Source organism: Betta splendens, chromosome 3 (genome assembly GCF_900634795.4).
Source record: "Betta splendens chromosome 3, fBetSpl5.4, whole genome shotgun sequence".
Lineage (NCBI taxonomy): Eukaryota > Metazoa > Chordata > Actinopteri > Anabantiformes > Osphronemidae > Betta > Betta splendens.
The window spans coordinates 10,839,786-10,855,132 of NC_040883.2; the positions used below are offsets into that span (position 1 = coordinate 10,839,786).

Consider the following 15,347-nt stretch of genomic DNA (forward strand, 5'->3'; position numbering starts at 1 on the left):
AATAATACTATACTTCAAAGTAATAAAGAAAAGCTGAGCAGTGACATTTATTAGTGTTCAGTCTCACCAGCAGAAGTCGCTGTGGGTCCAACTGTGAAACAACCTGTTACATTTAGACTCCTAAACAGTAAACACACATTTTATTTAATGATTGAGTCGAAGAACTGAGTTGTTTGTTAATGGTATTTTTGGGTCATATATTAATGCGTCTTCAGCAGAAGAATGAAGGCACTGAAATGAAATCAGAATGAATCTGACACATTAAACTGTAAATGCAGGATAATATTCTATTACACAGCTGTAAAAATCTAAGGCAAACATTCTAATCTGTCATGAAAATGTCTTCAATGAGCACAAATGCAGTTTGTTAATATAAGAGCCACTTATTTTGAAAGTCTTTGATTCTTTTCAAAAAAAAGCAGATTTTGCATAAACATCTGTTTGCGTTGTGACCGTGGGCCGTAGCTCCAGGAATCTGCTGAAGGCTGTGCAGCGCTTCATAAAAAGGGAAGACGGTCCAGTCGTCTCCTGTTTCTGCTTCCCCGGAGCCGACACCGCCACGAATATCCAGAAGGTGATGTCACAGCCTCCGGAAACCAGACGGCCGACAAAGCCAAGCTCAGTTTCCACAGAGACCTGTCAAACATCAAAACAGTCTGCTGCCCGTGGCCCATTCCAGAAACCAGCCCTATTGGTTCTGCAGTCCCAGAAAGTCTAACAGCTACGAGCTCCTCTCCCCGTCGACCGCGTCGACACCTCACTACTCATCCAGCTGCTGTGATGTCCCACTTTAATGTGAACGGCATGTTCCCGTGCAGCTGGTGTTTCAACGAGCTTCAATCACAGCGATTCAACCCAGTTTAACATCAAGCGGCTGATTTCCATCATACAGTAGGTCATGGTTCCAGGCAGCAAGCGTTAATCTGCACATTGACTGTAATCACAGCTCATTAAGTTCATTAAAAAGTTAAGAGCAGCTCAAAGTGGGTCAGTTTAAGTTTGTCTCCTCAACAACACATTGGTTTCTCCTTGGAGTCAGCTGACATCAACGAGCAATTCATGTCAGAGCTGCATCATTCAGCACAAAGGAGGACACTGTGACGGGCCACGACCCGCTGAGACGCCACAGACGGCACCTTTTCACAAAAAACATTCTGTCTGAGGGCAGGTGGCCAGCTGCTTGACTGGAGAGGCCAGTTAAACGAAATCATTTCATTTTTAAATGTAGTTAAAGGAAAAAGTTGATTGGAAGCGTTACAAGCGCATCAAAGGTCACTATTTATTAGACGTGGTAAATAAATACCAGTGTGAAACTGAAGAGCTGACAGTCGTCCAACCTGCTTCAAGCCTGTGGTCTATCCCTGTCACACACACACACACACACACACACACACACACACACACACACACACACACACACACACACACACACACACACACACACCTCGTCCATTACCACTGTGGCTCTAATGACTGCTTATTACAGTTTGCGTCTGCCCTTCTATTTCTGACGAGGCACAATTATGTCTGCAGAAGACAGATAATGGTGTAAACAGAAGCAGAGGCAGTGATCTGGGTGAGCGTCATGCTTTCGGAGACGAGGCCTAATGTGACGCCAATAACCAAAATAAAAGGAAACCAAACTTCATGGTAATGGGAGGAAGAAACTTGATGTTTCATTGGATTCTATTTTTATTGTCTGTTTTTTACCTATGCTTAACAACATCACTTTTAATTAGATTTTTTTTTCTTTATGTACATTAACTTCAGAAAGTTCCATTTATTTCAATACCAGGCTCAGGATGGGCGGCCATCTGCCTCCACCGGCTGGGGTGTGGGGATAGAGAGAAGTTGGGTGGTTCTGTCCACCCAGAAAGGAGGAACACATAACCTGAGGAAGACAGAGGAGCTCAGGTCCCTAAGGCACATAGATCATTGGGAAACCCCTTGTAAAGCGTCACGTTTAGGTGGGAAAAAGCCTGACATCAGCGCTGTGTGTGGTAACTGCTTTCAAACCACTGTGTTGTCCAGGTTCAGCTGATGCCACCTCACATCTCTTTGTGGCTGTAGATTTACATCTCTGAACATTTGAACAGCATCCCAAACTTGTCCTTGAATGTAGTTTATCACAATCCTGGCAGGAAAAGGTGGAAAGTGTGGTAGTTGCATAACGATGACGACCATGATAAATGGATGGAAATAAATTCCAACAGCCAAAGAGGAGGCTCGGAGGCATGCGTCATGTGACGGGAGCGTTTGTTGACAGCAGCGATAATTCAGACGGATTTAGATTCTTTGAACTTAAATCAGAGCAAACCATCCAGAGGTGTGGGGTTTTGTTTCCAGGAGAAAACAAAAGTCAAGTAAAACACTGATGGACGTTTAAATGCTACACGCTCTCACTTTTCAATTTTACAAATTGGGTTTGTGTCAAGAAAACAGGCTGTGAGCCCTTCTGCTTTGTGTATGTGCACCGATAAGAGCTGCTCTCAGAGGAATCTGCCCATTTAAGGCTGTTCTATTCCTGTGGCGCTTCCTCTGGGGATCCGATCCAATTGTTCATGGCAGGACAATGACGGTGGACAGCATCTAACTATACCTGCATTAATAACATGGAGGGATTTAAAACCTGAATGTTTGGCTCAGTGAATCCTGGTCAACTAGCTTTATGAACGGAGCTTCATGTGACTGGACAAATGCAGGTCGTCCAGAGTGAAACTTCACCACAGTCTGTTCAGAGTTCTGGGGAGCAGCAGTAGCTGAGCCTTCAGTGGGTCCATCACCAGGATACGACGCCACCCTGTGTGTGCCATGGAGCTGTTGTGGGACTTTCTCCCTCTTTCAGGTCTTTTGCTCCACGCCTGCCCGTCCTTTGTGTGATGTCTCCTGTGCCTATTTGCAGGCCGACTATAAATAGTGTGGCAGCCTACGCTTGCTCATGTTTGATTGGAAAGTGCCGCGGGTTGAGTCAGAGCTGAGGGGTGTCTGTCAGAGGAGGCAAAACCCTGTGAACGGTGAGTTTCACACAGCTGAAGACTCTTTTCTTTGTCAATGAAAGTGTCTTGTGTGGATACGTGACACGAGCTGATGTGAGATCATTTTGCCAACTTTTAGTCTTTGAGAAAAGTTGTCTTCAGCTGGAGAAGAAACGTTTGTTCTGGTGGACAATGGGCTCACGGAGGATGACGACTCGCTCCTTATCTGCCAATGGTGGATCCCTGAATGGGGACACTGTGAGGGGCAGCAGCCGATCTGGAGGCTGCAGCTACCTCTCCAACGTCAGACCAGAAAACAGGTACGGACTCCAGCGTATGCGCAGCACTGCCCTCTATTCTTATCCAGCATGTGTGATGTGATGCATCAAAGCTACAATACGAAGCCCTCACTTAAACGCGGCTGGTATGTTGTTTCTTTGTTTGTTGCTATGGTCACCAAGGTCCAAATAAACGACTGATCAGCAGCAGCATCTCAGTTATGCTGCTTTGGCCCCGTTTCACATCAGGCTAAACCTCAGGGGATGTTTTCTGCATGGAACAAGAGGTGCTGACCTTTGGGTCCAAATGATTCCTCAGGAGGCACCTGAACATCTAAAGACAGCAGAAAATGTAGAATATTTAAGTTCACAATGGTACTGTTTGAATTCCTTGGCCATATTCATATGTGTGTAGCACATTAATATTATTTGACTAGTCATGTGTAACAGGATCCTTTAACACCTGAGCCATGTATGAAAGAGCTGTGATAAAACTTTGAATCAAAGCGTTTGCTTTGGATCTGACACACATGGATCGTCCGCTGTCTTTTCCTTTGCAGGAGCACGCTCTGCAGCGTCATTGCACAACTCACTGAAGAAACCCAGCCCTCATTTGAAACAACCCTGAGGTCAAGAGCCGTGTCTGAGAAGTGCCACGTCAAGTTCTCGTGTGTGGTCACTGGTAAGCGCTGCCTGAAGCATCTAACAGACATGACAACGCTTTACCCAAGAAAAATATGTTTTCTTTTTTCAGGACACCCCACCCCTCAGGTCATCTGGTATAAGGATGACATGCAGTTGGACCGATTCTGTGGACTCCCTAAATATGAAATCTTTCGCAATGGGCAATCCCATTCCCTGCATATTTATGAGTACGTATGAGTAGATCACAGCCCTGAGCAGAGTTTAGCAGGTTTCCAGCATCTTGCATGATTTGCAGTAATGATGATTTGTTCTTGCAGCTGCTCCGTGGAGGATGCAGCCATATACCAGGCCTCAGCCAGCAACGTTAAAGGCATTGTGTCCTGCTCTGGGGTCCTGGAGGTGGGTGAAATGAATGAGTTTAAGATCCACCAGCGCTACTTTGCCAAGATCAAGCAAAAGGCCGAACACAGATGCAGGGAGGCGGCAGGTAAAGAAAACCTGGAGCCACTGCGGCCCATCAGCCCAGACAGGACGCAGAGGAAGCGCCGCTCCACAATGGAGGCCTTCCCCAGCACACCCAGCTCTACGGAGGACGAGGGCATCGAAGAGAGCAGCCAGAATGCGGCGGCGGAGACCGAGACCAGGCTGCAGGAAGCTGCTGTGGACGATGCTGAGGAGAAGCTGCCGCCAGTCACTGGTGGAGCAGCGTCTGCTGTGTCTATTGCGGTGAATGAAAAAGAGGCTGCTCAGAAGGTTTTCACTGCTCAAACGCCAAAAACGCCTTCTGTCAAGAAGAAGATCAAAATCTCCAGCAGTTCCAAAGCGGACGCATCAGGAGAGAGAGTGTCTGAGGAACGTAGGAGGAAAGACAATGTGGCCGGGGGGAACAGAGTGGACGTTATGGAAGTAGAGAACATTTTGGGTTCTGACTCTAAGAAAACACAGAAAAGCCAGAAATCAGCAGCAAATGAAGCCACTTCTAGAAGAAAGCCTTCAAAGGCTGAGGCTGTAGAGAAGAACCAGCTCATTGCTCTTCCAGCATCATCCAAGAGTCAGACTGCGTCAGGAGCCGAGGGCAAACAAGCTGCCAAGCAGGAGAAGAGGGTTGGGTCCGAAGGTACCAAAGACAACCGCAGCCCCTTTAGAATCTCAACCAAACCCAAGGTGGTGGCGCTGCCAACCTCACTGCAGCGCATTAGTAAAGCAGGAGCTGACGTTGTCAACATTAAGGCGGATTCCTCTACTGGATCTTTATTGCACAGACGCCTTGAGTCAGCGGAGACGCCGCGTCCAAACCGGACGGCGTTACCTCAGCGTCCGTGTGGACAGGCCGGAGATCAGCTGTCTGACAAGGAAGCAAGCCAAGCTAATGCGTGTGAGAGGCGGAAGGCCCGGCCGAGCGAGGTGAGCTCATGGGGGCTTTGTGCATCCTGCAGCTATTTATAGGACTTACAAGTATGCTCTGAATGAAATGACGTACTTGTGGACAGATCGGCCAGTTGTACTGTATCCTCATTCAGTGCGTGTGATATTCAAGTATTCAGTGTTTAAATGCAGTGAGAACGGTGCCTGGTGGGCACTGATTAGCTTGGCTCAGCATTACTGGCAGTGAGGAGAAAGCTGCACAGATATCATGTGTTAATTAGTGAGCTTCAGCACAGTTGGACTGTTTATTTTGGTGCCTGTTTCCAGTGTGTTGGTGCTAATTTAAGCTGCAGCATGTAGCCTTATATTTAATAGACTCATGAGAGCCATCAACAGTTTTCTCCTCTGGATGGTCAGGAGTTAGGAATAATTGTTGTGCTCCTTGTGCAATGGTCCCGAGCGGCTGCATAGCTGAGCACTGACGCCACCGACAGCTGGCACCAAACACTTGTATGACTGAAGCACATCACTTAAAATGACTGGCGTTCCCGCCTGAGCACACTCCAGCTCAATGGGTCTGGACACAAACGTCTGTTTCCGCAGATATTATATGAATTTTAATGAGATGTTTCATGTTTCTGAGATTTTACAAAGTGAACGATATTGTAGAAAGACACTCGAAACATGGGAGGGGGCAGTCCGTCCAGACTCTGTGTTTACTGGTTACGCTGTTGCTGTTTTTAAAACGACATGTGTTTATCTGTGTATTGCATTGCGGAGGATAAGATACTAAGCATTTACAGCATGGAAACCCTCTGCCTGTGTTTTGTCCCAAGGCTGCAGAGGGTGAGACCCAGATGACCGGGGACGATGCAGCTGTCGGCCTTGAGCCTCCACCCAGCTGGCCTGTGATGGACGTCCAAGCACCGGCAGTAAAGAAAATAGAGAGCCCAAGGGGTGACACCCAGGTTCCCTCTGTGAACCCAGCTCTACAATTCGCCATCGACAGGCCGACGCAGGGCACATGGGATCATCCCGAGGGCTCAAGTGAAAGAAATACAGTTACAATACTTTCTACAGACCCGCATGGGCCACCTGCACAAAGCCCTGGCGGGGGCGAGGGTGCTCATGTTCCTTCCACCTTCCTGCAAAGCCAAGTTGACACCACTCTAAAATCTGGTAATGGGACAGAAACACAGGCTGATAAAAGTAAAGAGGCAGTTAAGGATGACAGCGTGGCCTCCAACGAACACACAGTTCACATGGACACTGAAAGCGTTGCTCTGCAAAATATACAACACAAAGAAAGACAAACTGAAATGACTGAGAAACGCAGTCCAGAGTCTCTGATGGTGAAGCCCGATGAATGTGAGTCAGCTCAGCCACAGTCAACAAACAAACTGGAAGAAATAAGGGATTTTAAGGAAATCCCCAAACCCGTGTCAAAGGTCATATCAATCGCTGAACTTTTAAGAGCACAGTTAATGGCTCTAGACTCTGTACTCGTAAATTCTGTCCCAGTCAAAGAAATTCAAGCTGCTGTGCAGGAACCGGCTGCAGCAGGTACAGAGACAGAGACACGTCAGCAGTTAATGGAGGACGACAGAAAAGGAAGCCAGGAGGGAGAGGCAGTTGTAAACATAAAAGCAACACTTATGGAGACAGACCGGAGTACATTGCAAAGCCGGACGCCACCTGTGGAGGTTTCACCCAAAGCTCTTCTGATGCCTCCTGTATCAGAGACCACAGAACTTCAAAAATACCATGTAAGTGTTATGAATGTTGGCAATGAAATGGATGCATTAACTCAGGTTCCTCAAAAAAATGGGCCTGTTGCTACAGTCCCTGAAAGGGAAAATATGGAAGACACATTTGACCCTTTGACCTCTACAGACGAGCTGAGGCGAAGGTCTGGGTGTCCTGGGAAGGTCAGTCAGACCCAAAATATCCATAGTGAACCTGCCCACCAGCAAGTCATGGAGCCAGTTCAAAGACTAACCCCTGATATTCAACTCAGCAATAAAGCTGAAAGTGGAATTAGTGATATGGGACCATCAAGGCCTTTAGATCAATGCCCAATGGAGGATCACAGCATAAGCAGCGGCTCGCTGCAGAGCACTAAAAATGTAAATGAGGAAAAGCCACTCCAGAGGAACAGCTCTGCAATCGAGGAGATTACAGCTGAAGCTCCGGAGCCCGGTCCAGTTTTAGAGAGAAGGAACTGTGTTTCTCCAGTTCCTCCTGCTACTCCACGAGAACTGGCCTCCGGGGCTCGACGCAAAGTCCTGATACCCAAACCCGAGGAGGCCACAGAGGCCACACCGGCTGAAAACTCAACCCAGACCGGCAGGTTGTCCACCAGCCCATCTCCGAGCCTGCCTCGTGGGTCACCTCTGCTGCAGCCGTCCGATGAGCGAGCCTCTCCTGTAGAAAGACGTTCTCCGCTCGTCAGCAGGAGGAGGACGGCGCCGGACACGCCAGCACCAAGCCAGCGGCTCGCCGACAGCGTATGCAGCCAGGACAACAACGGGAAGCCCGCTGAGGAGAAAAGGCAGGACCCGTTCAAAGGTAAAACCTCAAATGGTGCCACAGAAAAAGGTCTGTGGCACCACATTCATCCGGGTTGTGAGAGTTGAGTCACTGTGCTCTTCTGCCCTCAGCTCCTCAGGTGATCCGTAAGATCAGAAGCGAAACCTTTGCAGACGCTTCAGGACACTTGAAGCTGTGGTGCCAGTTCTTTAATGTTCTTAGCGACTCTACGATCAGATGGTTCAAAAACGAAGAGGAGATCGCCCAAATTAGAAGAAAGTAGGTTCAGAGTGAAGTGAAATCCACAATATCATGAATTGTACTCATATTTTGTTTAAAGTTTAAATGGCCATGAATCTCTGAATCTTTGGTTCTTTGTCCTCCAGGGCAGGAGATGAAACTCAGGTCAATCTCACCATCGTTCAAACATCACGCACAGACTCTGGCGTTTACAGATGCTCAATCACCAATGACTATGGGACTGACTCTACAGACCTGCTGCTGAGTGCAGAGAGTACGTACTTGTTTGTTGTGTGGTTTCCTTTCGTTGCTCGTCTGACCCGCTGACTTCTGTCTTTGATCCCAACAGGAATGTCGCTCTGTGAGGATCTTGGTGGTAAGACAAGACTTTGCCACTTTTGCTCGCTTTGTCTTGCAGCAGCCTGATCTTACTGGCATCCCTCTTCTTTATTGCATCTTCCTATCATGCAGTCGGGGAGGAAATTGAAATGACGCCTCTGATATTTAGTAAGGGCGTGTCGGACACAGGCGCCTGGGGAAGCAGACTGTTTGGCCGCATCGTGATGCAAGAGTCTCACGTTGGTGAAGGCTGCTCTCATAAAGCGTGGAGGGCTAAGGTCATCTACGGCCTGGAGCCCGTGTTTGAGTCGGGTCACACGTGTGTGATTAAAGTACCCAACCCGATCAGCTACGGAGGCAAAGAGGACAGCTGCCTCGTGGACAGGAACCTTGAAACGGTCAAACAGGTTTGTAGGAGAGCTCTGATCTAGTGCCACATTTACGTCGTTCCACCCAAAGAGCATCACGGTCCTGTCAAATTTTATCTTATCCCTATTCTCCAATCGTGTCTTTACAGGGGTGTAAAATTCAGAACTTGGCTCGGGAATATTGTAAAATCTTCTCGGCAGAGGCCAGGCTCATAGAGAGCTTTGGGCCCTGTCTGGAGTGAGTGAAATCAGTTTGCTTTACGTTAACACATTTACTCTACGTGGGCTGTAAAGCTGAATCACGACCATCTTTGTGCCACAGGGTGATTCCGGTCTACTTGATGTACAGACCAGCGAACCCTGTCCCCTACGCCACAGTGGAGGCTGATCTGACTGGAGCCTATCAGAAATACTCGTTCCTGGATCCCACAGGCAGAATAGACACAAGGACGAGCTCCTGGGTGGAGCAGAAATGCTGCGCCCTGCAGCACTGGATCCATCAGTGGACCAATGGCAACCTGCTACTCAGCCGACTGGAAGGTGGCATTGGCAGGAAGCTTACATTTAAATACATCCGGTTCAATACATGTAACGATTAGCAAAGGGATCAGGACACAGCCTAGTGAAGTAATGCCTGCTGTTATTTTGCAGGTGTTGACACAAAGATCACCAATGTTGGGATTTCAGTCAAATCTACCGGGTCAGTACATCTAAATTGTTTGGTTTCACTCAATCATGCAGTAAAAATTATTTTGCAGGTAATTTGTCCAAATCACAATACTAAGAGTTGTTTTCCGTGCTGCTGCAGACATCAGGGTCTTCCTATCGAAGGAACCCCCAAAGTGTTTGAGCAGTTTGTCTCCCTGCACCAGTGTAACTACTTCTGTGGTCTGCTCGGCCTGAGGTCGCTAAAGGTCATGGACTCATTGACGCCAGCGAAGCCCAAGGCTTCCAGGAGCCCCCTGCTCCAACGGAAGGCGGCCGGGGGCTCCTGCAGCCCTCAGACCGGCCGCAAAGCTGCAGGCAGCCCCAGACCTCCCAGGAAGGCTGAGCAGGAAGGCAGCAAGACGCCCACGAAAGATGCTGTACAATGAAGGCGTCCTGATGGGAAACATGTTGGAGGTTAATACATGACTTTACCTTCCCGTGTTATCGAACAGCCACCATTCCTTGTCGTGATCACTTGTGTTGGTGTGACGCTCCCAGACATTGGTGCCTCGCAAGTGTAATGAGGCATAGTGGTTTCCCACTGGTTCCCACTCAGTCCTGTACCACCAGTCTCAGGTCAGAGTGTTTGTCCTGCACAACACAAAAGGCCTAACACATTTACATATCACACGCACACATACCAGTCATGTCCCACAGCATATGTGGTTATGGCTATGGCACATTTTTAAAGCTGTGTTTGCAGGAATGTAGCATCACATGACACTGTTGTACGGTGCATCTGTGCTGTGCTTCTCTTTTGTAACCCGTCACGTTTACTTTCAGTTCTGCACTGCACTGCATTGAAAGGCTGAGTTTCAGCAGACTCAGCAGCAACCCTTACGTCAAGACTATAAATGGCCACGCGATCCATTTGATGGAACGAACTCTGTCATGAGGTCTGATGAGGCTCATTTACACACTAGCTTGTATTAAATGCTCCACCTTAGCAGTCTACTGTATGAACAGCGGGGAAGTGTTTATTATGGTCTGTATCTTAGATGTTTTGCTCGTGCTGCGAGCAACTGGTGTGTGTTTACAGGGTGAAAGGCCAACTCCATCACAGGGATCATTTGTGATTTCCGATCATCAGTGACTCATTTTGTGTGGAAGCGATGGCCAGGTGTGAACGCACTGAAAATCTGCTCTTCACACCAAATATTCACTTAGCGTCACTTCTGATGTAGGTTGACAACATGAGAGTGTGAGACGTCGTCAACGGACAAAGATCAGACAGAAGCTCTGAACGCTCCATCTACATGCACTCTTTTACACATAGACTGTGTGAGCAGGTTTAGCTGGAATCACGTTCACTGTTTTTACATTTACATCTAACTACACTGGGTGGTTGTGGGTGGTTGATGACATGGAGAAGATTCAACCTATGTAAAGGAGGACACTCCTGCCACCTGGTGTCAGTGCACTCACTTTACCATTGGTGAGACATAGGAGCAGTAAAAAGCTGTTTACTCTCACTGGGAAATAACAGACTAGTTTGACGGTCTTCTGTGTAAATAGCAGAACAAGTCACGGACTGATCCTGTATTACCCATATCTTTTTAAAAGCAATTCACGTGTCTGAGCAGAACAACGTCAGATGATGAGACATACAGTACTGAACCTTCATCCCACTGTTTTCTAAAGTAAGTGGGGACATTATACAGAGGAAAGATGCAGTGGCACAGCTCAGATGAGGGGCTTTGTGTTAATACGCACATTATTGCCCACGATAAGACGCAGCAAATGAGAGAATATTCAGTGTCTGACTGGAGGAATGTTTCATGTACATTACGGTCTGACTAATTGCTGTTTCCTCTAATAAGTCATGATGTTGAGTTAATGTGAAGTTCCAGCTCTCTTCCAGATCACATTAAACACTGGCAGCGCTTCACACATTGTGCGGCAAAGTGTGAAAACAGGCTCTGTGCTCAAGGTTTGTGTTTTATTTTGATAAGTTAAACATTAACAGCAGATCTTAGATGTCATTATGATATTATTGGGATTTACAGTCAATAGGTTCTCAATAAATCAAATGGAAAAATGGCTAAAAACACCAGCAGAGGTTGGCAGGTGTGATATCTAAAAGCCATCCGCACACAAAGCTGCCTGCGACTCTGACCTCAGCGTCATTGTTGTAGCTGACTGGTCTCAATTAGCAGCAGCAGGCTACAAGAGCCGTGACCATTTAGTCGGAATTCATGAAAAGGATCCCACGTCCCTAAATGCCACAGACTCGCTGGCATTTGGAAAAAGTTTTATCTCCATTCCACCAAAAGTCGCAGGCGTCCACCGGTCGCGGTGCCATCGCAAGGCTGAGTGTCAGAGCAGAGAATCTGCCGTATCACAGGCAGCTTTTGCTGACTATGAAGTAATGACATTCTGATGCGTATCTCACCTCATTTCCTGTCATGGATGGAATTAAAAGGCTAAATCTGAATAAGATCAGCGTTTAAATACTGTATGTGTATAGCAAGGAGGACACACAGGAACAAAGTGAACAACAGCAAACAACGCTGGTAAAGCATCTCTCGCGTGTATCTAGACCACCTCCACCAAAGGCCTGGACTACCACCTGAGTCCAGCCGCGGTGCAAACACTGTCGCAGCCTCACTGGGTCATTGTGCGTTTGCCAAGGTTACAGTGCTTAAAAATGTGACTTCATATTTACCAGAGGAACAGATGACATCACCTTGTCTGGAAGAGCTGCAGTAAAACAGACGCCCTGCATTGAATGCGTAGCAACGGCATCTCCCAGTTGTTGACCTGCTGGTGTGCAAACATAGGTTACAATGCAGCTGTGGCATCAGTGGCACCTGTTAAGTAAAGTAAAGCCTCAGTTTATTAGGACCCCAGTCTCGGGGAACCAGCCTGACTCCACTGACCACTGTGACCTCTGCTTTAAACCCAGCAGAATTATCACCTTTCTGACAGCTTCAACTTAAAAGATGTAAAAAGTCAAATTAATGGTGGAGCTGCTGCATCGAACTGAGTTAATCTCTGTAGTTGAATCTATTAATTAGAGACGAGGCAACTGTTACTCCTCAAGAAGATTAGGATGTTTATGTACATAAAAGATTCTAATGACGTCAGTTAATGAAACCAACCTGTAAAAGATTTGTTTGATTGGTCCGACAAACTGGATTATCTACATTTATGAAATGTAAATTTAAACATCCACTGAAATACTAGAGAAAGTCTCTGTTTGCCTTCAGTGGATGAGACAATGCCAATAAAAAAGGAATCATAAGACACATTACCAAAATGCTCAAACCAAACACAATAAAAACATCAGCTGAAATTAAAATTAAATCTTGTGCTGTGGAGATAAAAATAATGAATCATGAGTCGTATAAATGCCAACATAAAGCCTGACAACTTAATGGTGGCTCAAACACACATGGCATATGTGCTGCTAATCAGCCCCACAGGCTGAGTCAACAGCCCAAAGTGGCCGGTGGGCTCCAGGTGTGTGGTCACTAATTACGTTGTTGCTTACTCAGTCAAATGCACTTCCTCTAGGAAATTAGATGTGGTCTGCAATAGAAGAAGCCAGCTAATTACGAGCCATGTCGAAAGCTTCTTACTCGTCTCAAGAGCATGTTCTTTATTTGTGTGCTAGATTATGTTGATAGTGATTAGGAGACAGTCCAGGTGTTAATAAAGGCAATCGTGAAAAGTAAACTCAGCAACGTTATCTGCGGGATGAAGTTTACTGATGCTTGAAGGCACCTATTAATATGTCATAAATCAATAAGGCACAATGATTGTTTGGTTTATGAAACACATTGTCTTATAATAACTATATCATTGATAATAAGCCCTGTCCATTTGATGGACAATAACTAGTCTGTTGGACAACAGAGAAATACATCACATTCTCAGTTTGACAATTAGACATCATATATCAAACTTGTAATTTCTGACACAGTGATGAATAAATGCTTAGCAGCTTCTAATGCTCCATGTTTGTAATTGGTTAAAACGATGGCTTGATGACGGAAGAAGACTTAAAGGCAATATTATTACTTTTACTCTTGTGTGTAAACTGTGGAATTAAAATCTGTCAGTGATGGTCACAAAAAAGGACTGAGCTCATCAGTGTTGGCCAGCATCTTATTATACTGACTAAAGCAGGTTAAGGAGCCACACCAGCTCCAGCACGTCATCCTTGAATCCAAGCAAGCATTTATTTTAAGAATTTCCCTTGATTCCAGCAGCTTTTTCACATACGGTGCTTGAGGTCACAGTAACCAACTTTTGACAACCAGAATCTAATCATTAAGTCATCTAGTCATTAAATGTAAGTGGAGGACTGTGCCCAATCTGAGGAAACTTCCTCCCAACGCAGACTGGGCAGGATGTTACTCGATAAGTGTTGGATGAAGGAATTGAATTCTAACTGACCTGACTAAACTAAAGAATTGTAAGCATAAGTCACTATTTTATTATTACCTACCATCTCTACTCATGTTGAGACCGCAGGACTCCTGCATTGTTTTAAACTCATGTTCGGAGCACAATCAATTTACATAAATGGTTGTATATAACAACAACAGTTAGATAAATATGATATAGATATAATATATATATATATATATATATATATATATATATATATATATATATATATATATATATATATATATATATATATATTATCTGTAGGTGTTTGTGTCACAGCCTAGGGTATGGTACACTATACGGGCATGCTACAGTTAGCACTGATAGCTTGTTACCACTGTTAGCGCGGCTGGCGGCGTCGAAGCGATCACACAAAGTGATCAGCTCGCTCTCAAAACACGCTTACGCGTTCACTCTCATGGGGGAAGGAGCTGCACAGTCCGAGTTCTTCTCAGTTCCTGCCACAGGCTGCAGTTAACATCTGCAAGTCCCCAAAAAAACAATTTTCCAAATACGCTGACGTCATCTGAGCTGCGCCGGAACGTGTCCCATGCAGCGTCATCATACGCGTCCTGCAGAGCGCCCCTCGATTGGTCCGAGCGGCGCTTGACGTCCGCCTTTTGTTGAAGAGTTTCAATCGCGCAGAAAGTTGTGTATACAAAAAGCACGTTAAAAGGCTTTACCCATGAAGTCAATCCAGAAATACGTCAAAGCACATGGATCTTGTAGAAATGCCCACAAACAGGCACTGTGCACGTGACTCTCCACACGTGGTTTGTAAAAGAATACACGTGCTGTCAGGACCGAGATTTGTTAAAATACACCTGCTGGTTCTGCTCGAGGTTTCTTTCTGGAATTTATTGTTTCGACTTCTCTTTTCTATTATTTTTGTTTTCAGTTTGTAAGAAAGAAAGCCTTTATTGGCCATTGTCACATACAGTGTAACAACGAAATTGGTCTTCTGCATTTAACCCATCCCCTTGGGAAGCAGTGGGCTGCCATGCAAGTGCCCGGGAGTTAGTGCCATGTGTCTTACTCAAGGAAACACTTGGTGCTCCTTGAGTGTGGCTTTTAATCTGGAACATTTTGCTCTGCAAGCCAACGCTCTACCAACTGAGCCACCAAGCTAAAGAAATAAACTGCATTGAAAACGAGGAAGGTTCTTGTGGGATCTAGTCAGAGTCCAGACCTGCAACTTCACGATCTGTGGGAAGTCCACAAATGGTCTTCATAAAAAAACTTGAATACGTAGGAAACCTGCCTGGCTGCCCGTGGCAACCCAGAGCTCCACAGAAACAGTTTTGTCTGAAAATTTACAAATAAAAACATTAAACTATTTAGAGTGGCCATTTTGCAGCAAAAAGCTGATCCACGCAACATATCTATAAAAGTAACTTTCACATTTTGTCAAAGTAGAGATCACAGCAATGCGCTGTCAGCGTAGTGCAGTAGGAAGCCCCTCGCCCTCGTATCCGGGACTGACACCTCAACCCAGCAGCCGC

The 15,347-nt window shown here is 46.2% G+C and overlaps 1 protein-coding gene and 1 long non-coding RNA gene across 2 annotated transcripts; one reads left to right on the forward strand and one right to left on the reverse strand.

Moving 5' to 3' along the window:
- Positions 1-20: 20 nt before the first annotated feature.
- On the reverse strand, positions 21-12,093 carry LOC129603900 (uncharacterized). The gene is made up of 2 exons (XR_008694227.1): positions 9,880-12,093; positions 21-1,891 (listed from the first exon to the last, which is right to left on the reverse strand). It is a non-coding gene; the product is annotated as an uncharacterized LOC129603900 (long non-coding RNA).
- On the forward strand, positions 2,887-11,363 carry LOC114852353 (alpha-protein kinase 3-like). Its single transcript, XM_055507475.1, has 13 exons — positions 2,887-3,014; positions 3,115-3,295; positions 3,814-4,125; positions 4,216-5,302; positions 6,100-7,831; positions 7,924-8,071; positions 8,179-8,306; positions 8,382-8,408; positions 8,504-8,778; positions 8,889-8,977; positions 9,062-9,279; positions 9,391-9,439; positions 9,548-11,363. Exons 1-13 carry the CDS (start codon positions 2,939-2,941, stop codon positions 9,831-9,833), a joined length of 4,608 nt encoding a protein of 1,535 aa, XP_055363450.1. The 5' UTR covers positions 2,887-2,938; the 3' UTR covers positions 9,834-11,363.
- Positions 12,094-15,347: the final 3,254 nt, after the last annotated feature.

What these genes read in the sequence shown, in the direction of transcription:
- LOC114852353 (XM_055507475.1), top strand. Translation starts at nt 2,939, where the DNA reads ATGTTTGATTGGAAAGTGCCGCGGGTTGAGTCAGAGCTGAGGGGTGTC. An exon ending in ATCGCCCAAATTAGAAGAAA is followed by an intron (nt 8,072 to 8,178) that starts GTAGGTTCAGAG and finishes TTTGTCCTCCAG; the next exon opens with GGCAGGAGATGAAACTCAGG. An exon ending in AGCTTTGGGCCCTGTCTGGA is followed by an intron (nt 8,978 to 9,061) that starts GTGAGTGAAATC and finishes TTTGTGCCACAG; the next exon opens with GGTGATTCCGGTCTACTTGA.